General features: G+C 33.6%; 2 protein-coding genes across 2 annotated transcripts; one reads left to right on the top strand and one right to left on the bottom strand.

The window, feature by feature from the left end:
* Positions 1 to 246: 246 nt before the first annotated feature.
* HBS1 (translation elongation factor EF-1alpha (GTPase) HBS1) lies at positions 247 to 2,994 on the bottom strand. Its single transcript, XM_089714745.1, has 2 exons — positions 781 to 2,994; positions 247 to 415 (listed from the first exon to the last, which is right to left on the bottom strand). Exon 1 carries the CDS (start codon positions 2,874 to 2,876, stop codon positions 807 to 809), a length of 2,070 nt encoding a protein of 689 aa, XP_089570871.1. The 5' UTR covers positions 2,877 to 2,994; the 3' UTR covers positions 247 to 415; positions 781 to 806.
* Positions 2,995 to 4,308: 1,314 nt separating this feature from the next.
* Positions 4,309 to 7,760, top strand: RagA-B (Ras-related GTP binding A/B). The gene is made up of 7 exons (XM_089714746.1): positions 4,309 to 4,609; positions 4,800 to 4,899; positions 5,017 to 5,234; positions 5,379 to 5,545; positions 5,803 to 5,896; positions 6,181 to 6,333; positions 6,697 to 7,760. The coding sequence occupies exons 1-7, from the start codon at positions 4,598 to 4,600 to the stop codon at positions 6,874 to 6,876; spliced, it is 924 nt and encodes a 307-aa protein (XP_089570872.1). The 5' UTR covers positions 4,309 to 4,597; the 3' UTR covers positions 6,877 to 7,760.
* The last annotated feature ends 564 nt before the right edge of the window (positions 7,761 to 8,324 follow it).

Here is an 8,324-nt window from a genome sequence, read left to right as displayed (position 1 = left end):
ATAAGAAAAATGTTCCACACTATGTACTTTCAACAGAAAATAATATCTAAACGTAAAAGTAAAATGTGATAGCAGCTAAATCGTATTCTGAAATACGAAATTTTATAAAAAAAATCTTATATAATAAATTTAAAAAGTAATTATGTCCGTAACACAAATAAAAGCACACACACACAAACCTAAAGGAGAGCATAGAAGAACCTAAAGGAGTAGGACCTAAGGATACATACAAATAATAAAATCACAAACTTAGATAACATTTATTGCCATAAATATAATTTATATGTTATAATTATCACGATTATGTATAGCACAATACAATATTGTACATAAATATAAATCCTTATGAAATTTACATTTCCATCCTCTGAAAGTGTGTACATTTAAAGCCAGAAAAATCTGCTATACAGTAGAACTCCAATTATCCGAACTCCGACTATCCGAATCGCCGATTATCCGAATCACAAAAAATTGTCCAAAAAAAGTTCAAGTGCGCTATTATTCTTCCCCTAACAAGAATAGAAGAAGAGAGGATGATGATGATAAAGATGCGTTGTCACTAGAGGAAATAAGAAAAATGATTGCAAAAATATTTAAAACATGTGAAAATTTCATGTTTCTTTCATTTAATTCAATAAAAAAATAGTGCAATATCAAAACATAGCTTTTATTCTCTCCAATGGCAATATTTTTTTTTAATCCGATTATCCGAATATTTGATTATCCGAATGGGTCCCGGTCCCCATTAATTCGGATAATTGGAGTTCTACTGTATTTGACAAATAAATATTGAACAGAACATCAGATCAATCTGTATAAATCTCGGTTACAAGTCCAGCAGCTATTGTAACACCTGCAACACGTAACATTACTCTTCCTAACTCCTTCACATCTTTGTATCGCTCCATACAAATAGGCCTACACGCCGTAATCTCTACTAGGGCTACAGAATTATTTCCTAAACATCTAGGCTTTTTCTTTATTAATTCTCCAGTGCTTTTATTCAAAAGTGCTTTGAGTTTACTAATGTGTGCCGATTCTACCAGTGACTGGTGATGCAATAGTACAGGATAGCCTTTAGTAATAGGTACTTTCACATTGAAGACTACAAGCCGGGCTTCAAATCGTGTTGTTACAGGCACTTGGTTCACAGGATCACTCAGTATGTAACCAATTGATACATTTTGCATTTCTACGCCCGACAATGTCACAGCAACTTGATCTCCAGCAAATGATACATTAGTAGTAAACTCATTAATAGCAAGACTTCTAACCTCAGCTGTCTCTTTTGACGGACACACCAATACTTTATCACCTTTATTCAGTATTCCAGTTTCTATTCGCCCAGCCACACAGAAGCCAGACCCAGTACCTTTAAATACATCATTTATGGACATTCGCAAAGGCCTAGAAACAGGTCTCTCTGGGACATTAAACTTATCTATTACATCGAGCAAGCTGGGACCACTATACCATTTGATTAATTCACCTTCAGTTGGGGTTTTAACAAGATTCTCTCCTGTCAGACCAGAACATGGCACAAAAGTAACATCTGAGTCTTTAAATCCAGCTTGCTTTAAAAATGCTTTTAATTTTTTAACAATATCATTAAAGCGCTCTTGAGACCAGTTTGTGGTGTCTAATTTGTTGACAGCAACAGCTAGCTGATTGACTCCAAGAGACCTTACCAGTAGAGCATGCTCCCTGGTCTGTCCACCAAGTTCAAATCCTGATTCAAATTCTCCTCTAGTAGCATCTACTACTAACAAAGCCACATCTGCTTGTCCAGCACCAGTAATCATATTTGGGATAAAGTCTGCGTGGCCCGGTGCATCTAATATAATTACTTTTTTTGTCTTTGTTTCAAACTGAGCCTTTCCGACGTCCATTGTTATCCCTCGTACTCTCTCTTCTCCGGTTTCATCCAATACCCAAGCATACATGAAGCTCTGCTTGCCTATCTTCTTGCTCTCCTGCTCATATTTATGTAGAGTCCTTTGGCTGACCTCGCCAAGCTCACAAAGTAAATGTCCCATTAATGTAGACTTGCCAGCATCCACATGCCCAATAACAACAATATACAAATGCTCTTTATCAGAACCTCTTTCATTGGTAAATTTTGTATTTGGATCTATTTTACTTTCTTTAACTTTTGGGGTTGACTTACTATCATCTAAATTGTCATTTCTAGACTGTATTCTGTCCACCGCAGGAGACTGGTCTCTGGGTGTCTGAGGTCGACTATTAGTAATACCATCTACATTAATTTGAAAACCCTTTACTATAGGTGTTGTCTTTTCAATTTTTGATGCAATTACTTTTGGTGTTTGGTCCACCGTAGATATAGAAAGTGGAGCTTTATCTACTACTGGAATAACAATTGGTGGTTCAACAACTACTTTAGGCCTTGTGGAATCGGTAAGTTGTTGTATGTTTGTCAAGTCATTGGCAGATTTGTTATTATTTAATATTTCATCAAGTGCTTTACTATAATCAAATCTATGTTTTAAAACCGTTTGTATAAGAATATTTTCCGACAAGGTATCACCTAAAATGTTTCGCAGTTCATCCAAACACGACATAAGCTTTGCTTCATCATCTTCCGTTAAGTTAAGGCCCCTCAAGTCCATAGATTCCCGACGCTCGAGAGCAGGCCGTGAATTGTCGACGTCATCATCTTCCGGCTCCTCTTGTATATCATCATGAGAATCTATAAACTGTGATATAGCGTGCTGGTTTCGAGAACGATCATACAGAAACTGAGCAGCATCACTTGGTGATAAACAAGAGTCCTCTTCAACTGAATGTCCATACACATCCTCATAGTCGTAATCGTCAGAATAACTTCTGTTTCTTATATTACGGTGACGCGCCATCCTTTCAGATTTATACAATCAATATCTATCACTATATTGAATACATTTCTAGATTTTGGAAAAATCCACGCGATTCTCCAAATTACAAATATCGTGCTTTTGACAACGACATTGACATTTGACAAACAATTATATATGTAGTAGGTAATAGGCTGTGGTAATAGGTATCACCTGCAAGGTGCCTGCAAGTGTAGGGGAGGCCAAGAGGGGGATTTTGGGATTTACTCGAGCGCGTCAGATTACTATAAGGGACGGTACCTTAGCTATTCATTAGTACCTCTAGTCAATATGAGCAGTTATGGTTGGTGGGTGCGCTCAGGGGCCCCGCTGGAAAATTTGAATAATCCATAATTCCCTAAGGTTGAGCTCGAATCGTCAGATTAGCGAAATGGGGACTTCTTATATTGTAATTAACCCCCCCATATATTAATCTGACGCGCTCGAATAATATTACTTTAATTTTTTACCCTTTCTTCATAGCGATTAAATCGCCACTTAAATCGTCAGATTAACGTATACTTTTTTTCAGTGACGTCCTGGAGCATGCAAAATATCAATATCTAACGCGCTTGAGTATTTCCAAGCCAATCTTTTTCTTTTTTAAATTAAAAAAATCAATAAACCCTTCCCCACCGCTAAAAGTGAAAACATTATAGGACCTTTTTTTCTCGCTATGGTCTAATCTACCAATTCTAATAGGTTCCCGTGACGCTCGAGTAAATCCACATTTAGCATCCTGGGCTCCCCTACTATAGGTAGGTATTGCGATTTGCAAGACTCAGCAATCCATTTTAAATATTTTACATCGATTCCAACAAAAATGAATTCCTGAATGAAATGAAATGAAATTCCCCTAAAATTCTAACACTCTAGCTACCTTGCACCCATAGAATAGTAATTAATATCTAAATCTGATAGGTACATAATTCATAATTTCATAAGCAATTTTCAATCTTGCAAGTCTCCGCTAAAATTTTTTATGGTAACTAAATTATTTTGATACTTCTTCTTCTTCTTTTTAGCAAATGGCAACTCCCGATCCCAGTGAGGACGGATTCTGCCAATGTCAAGTTTTGAACGGATGGTCAGTTTAAGTTAATGCTCATGTTAAGCATACTGTGCTAAGGAAAAATCACGATTGAGATGGTTCAGTTTTGTTTACTCATAGGGCGTATTCAGAAAGAAAGCTTGAAACTTATAAGCGCTTATCGGCGCTTGTCATGTTCATATATTTTCCTGTCAGTGCTGTCAACCCGCGCAGGAAAATATATGAACATGACAAGCGCCGATAAGCGCTTATAAGTTTCAAGCTTTCTCTCTGAATACTCCCATAGATTTATTTTGATACTTGTTTTGATGGTTTTGATACAAGACAGTTGACATTGACAGTAATTGACATACATATTCACAAATCACTTTACTTGACAGTTTACTACTCACTGTGTCTGCTTTAATCAAGCTTTAATTTTATTTACGACATACACCACTGACTACTAGTGATAATCGTGTTATATGCTTATTTTTTTTGTATTTAAATGAATAAGGAATAAATACGCTTCTTGAAAACGCCTACATTTTATTTTTTCACTAACTACGTCGCTTTAAAATTATTTTTTTATTTATCGTAACAAAGGCTCGAAGTCGAAACTTTTCTCATTTCGTTACATTATCATAAGCTTTCCTGGGGTACCTATTAGATTTTCATCAAATAAATAGTCAACATGAAGAAGAAGGTATGTTTGAAATTGTTATTTTTATTAGTGGATCTTTTTTCTAATAAAATATTTTACATCAATTTTTCTTTTGGATCCTTTAAAGACTCAACAATTCAACATATTTTGAAGCTAAGAAGTTAAACAGTATGTTTATTTTTGTCTAAATTAGCCCCTTTTTTACTTATACCAATTTATCTAAAACTTACAGGTATTATTGATGGGCAAAAGTGGTTCTGGTAAAACCAGTATGAGGTCTATTATATTTGCCAACTATATAGCAAGAGATACAAGACGTTTGGGAGCTACAAGTGAGTGTTGTAACTTTATTATAATTTGTATATTGCAATTGACATCAAAACCTGCAAGACATATTTATATTCATCTCTTACTTCATTTAATTTACTTATATTAATTGTGCTATATAGTTGATGTGGAACACTCACACGTAAGGTTTCTGGGAAACCTTGTTCTCAATCTATGGGACTGCGGAGGACAGGAAGCATTTATGGAGAACTATTTTGCCTCTCAAAGAGACAATATCTTCAGGAATGTTGAAGTCTTGATATATGTGTTTGATGTTGAGAGCAGAGAAATGGAGAAAGACATGCACTATTACCAGTCATGTTTAGAAGCTATTTTGCAAGTAAGTTTTTTATATTTTATATATGTACATATTAATAATAATTAAATATCCATAGTCAATTATCCTAGTATATCATAAAATAATTAACATCATAACAGTTATCATCCATTTCCATTTAAACAATTTTTTCAAATAATTTTCCAGAACTCACCAGAAGCAAGGATATTCTGCTTGGTCCATAAAATGGATCTAGTTGCGGAAGAGAGGAGAGAAGAAATCTTCAAAACTCGAGAGGAAGACTTGAAAAGGCTCTCTAAACCACTTGAGTGTACTTGCTTTAGAACCAGCATCTGGGATGAAACTCTTTATAAGTATGATTTGTTTTATATAGAATAAGTATTAGATTGATCATATATTCCAAATTTTGTAGGTAAACTCCATTCATAATAATTAATATGTAACACAATACGAAAGAGCTTATAAATGTAATATGATTATAATAAATATTATATATCTATATTTAAAAATATTATCACTGATTATATTATGTTCAATCTAATTTATTTGTTCAAATGTATATTAACTTTTGTATTTTTTTTAAATAAAACATTTATTTGGTTGTTTGCAGAGCATGGTCCAGCATAGTGTACAAATTAATACCTAATGTAAAGGCTCTAGAATCTTCATTGAAGCAGTTTGCAGACATTGTTGATGCTGATGAGGTAGGATTTTTGCTTTTATATATTTTTAAGAAAACCCAATCCAAAAAATAGTTCAACTATGGTGTTATGAATTAAGTTAATTTAAAAGTTCTCAATGAATATTAAGCTTATTTTTCATTTACAAATATTATAATAATTCTAATTTTATATTGTAAGCAATGGTATGTTGCTTATTGTTTTAAATATAATAATTGACTAGGAGTCAGCTTAATTTCAAAAATGTCGATCAACACAGTATTGTTTGTCCCTCAGTGTTATACAGACAAAATAGTAAAATTTTTCAGGTACTCCTGTTTGAGCGCGCGACTTTCCTCGTAGTATCCCACTGTCAGCGGCGCCCGCACCGCGATGCTCACCGTTTTGAGAAAGTCTCCAATATTGTGAAACAGTTCAAACTTTCTTGCTCTAAACTTGCAGCCCAATTTCAGAGCATGGAGGTAAGTTTACGCAAGATTCATGATACAATTAATACTGATTCTAGTCTTTGGTCCAAATTAAATGAAATAGAACAGCTTTATGCTATCATATTGTTATATAATGCTATAAGATCAAGTACAAACATTAGTTTCTAGCTTTTCCAAGAGTTTGAGTATTATTCATGAATACAAAATAATTAACTCTTTTTATTTCCTTTATTTTTAAGATATTGAAATCACATCTTTCAGAGGCAGTTTGAATAGTCTTGATTCAAAAACAGAACAAAAAATATTCCAATAAAACAAATTTCATTGAAAATATAATTTATTTAAAAATATACTACAATTAATTACATTGAAATAAAGTGATAAAAATCCATACAGGTAAGGAACAGCGTGTTCGCAGCCTTCATAGATGGCTTCACGAGTAACACGTACGTTATGGTCGAAATGTCCGACCCGAAGATACCGTCAGAGGCCACACTCATCAATATACGTAATGCCAGGAAACACTTTGAGAAACTAGAGAAGGTCTCATCCAGCGCTCCGAGCCAATACCAGTGAGACACGATAAGGGTCAGTTCACACAGGAATATAACGCGACGGACAAGACGCACGGATGCTTGAACAAATTGTTAACAAAACGGCGTGAAGGCGACTCGAAGGACCTTGAAATATTCATTGTTTCATGGTTATTCTGTTTTATTTTTTTAAAAGTTATTATTGTCATTTTATTCATTAGGTTTCGATATCATTTTAAAATGATTGGATATCTGTAATAGTTACGGAATAATTGCCTGTGCGCACTTAACGATTGCACCCGGTATAGGCCGAAGTGTCTTTTTGTACATGTAAAAATGTTTCCACTGCATTGCTCGAAACATTACCCAGTGTATTTCGATTTACAAATCCATACCTTCTTCAATGGAAATCAAGGTCCATTCTGCTTGCAAACTATATCACGTCGTGTCGTACTATGTCTTGGTGTGAGCTGACCCTAGAGATAGAAGAAAATTACACATCAGTGATTATACAAGAATGAAAGGAAACATTATCAAAGATTGTTATCTCATTCTTATGATAATATTGAAGTTTAAAGAATGGGTAAAGTAGAGAAGGTTATTTTATATGCAAAATATTTATTTACTCTCCAATGTACATTGATATTTATCCCTCTACTTAGAATAAGTGAGTTGATGCCTTAAATTAATGAGTGTTTCTAAAGCAGTTTTCATTTGGTTTTAAATTTTAATATATTATTTCGTTGAATTAACCTTTACAAATTTATCAGTAACGTTATCAATATTTAAGAAATTTTAACTGCATTCCATTATATAATTGGATAAAAAAAATATTTAATAAAATTATGATAATATTTGGAAAAACTTCCAAAATTATTGAACTGTAAAAGAATACTAAAAGCCACCGATTGTGCGATCTTTGTTATTTTTAAAGTGAAACTTTTATTACATCGTCTCAAACTTTTTGGTCTGTGTAGCGCATGTCGCGTGTATCGCGGCTGCCGATATATATATATCCGGTATACCTACTCGGCAGCCGACCGTCACGCGACATGCGCTACACAAAGCAGTGTTCGGAACCGATCGAACAGTTTCACTTTTACCGTGGTTTCATAAAACCACACAACATTTTTTTAATTTTAATCGTCTATTATTTTAATAGTTTATAAATTATAACCATTTGTTAATACTTAATTCTGTAGATAAAAATATACAGGTTTTAATAAAAAAAGTTTTTTTTATAGCTCATTATAGTCAACCTATATAAATTCTACCATTACTTACTATTGCAATGGCAATTATTTTATAAAATTTGTGCTGGAAAGGGGTCATCTATTAATTCCTCATCAATTCAAACATTTCAATAGTAAACACTGAAAGTTTTTATTGTAAACAATAGTAACAACGTTTCTAATATTGTGCTAACTCATTTTTGACTCTCTCTTCCTTGATTTGATTTGTTTATGGATATGACCCCTCATACATATCTCT

The sequence above is a fragment of the Colias philodice genome, chromosome 3, assembly GCF_061535455.1.
Source record: "Colias philodice isolate Cphi_HAF_F1 chromosome 3, ilColPhil1 Martin Lab GWU primary, whole genome shotgun sequence".
Lineage (NCBI taxonomy): Eukaryota > Metazoa > Arthropoda > Insecta > Lepidoptera > Pieridae > Colias > Colias philodice.
Note: the sequence above shows the minus strand (reverse complement) of the source record. Positions and strands in the feature narration are given on the sequence as shown.

Excerpts from the sequence above, each read along its gene's own strand:
- HBS1 (XM_089714745.1), bottom strand. The coding sequence starts at position 2,876 with ATGGCGCGTCACCGTAATATAAGAAACAGAAGTTATTCTGACGATTAC.
- RagA-B (XM_089714746.1), top strand. Across the intron at positions 5,546-5,802 it reads TGGGATGAAACTCTTTATAA|AGCATGGTCCAGCATAGTGT; the intron begins GTATGATTTGTT and ends GGTTGTTTGCAG. Across the intron at positions 6,334-6,696 it reads CCCAATTTCAGAGCATGGAG|GTAAGGAACAGCGTGTTCGC; the intron begins GTAAGTTTACGC and ends AAATCCATACAG.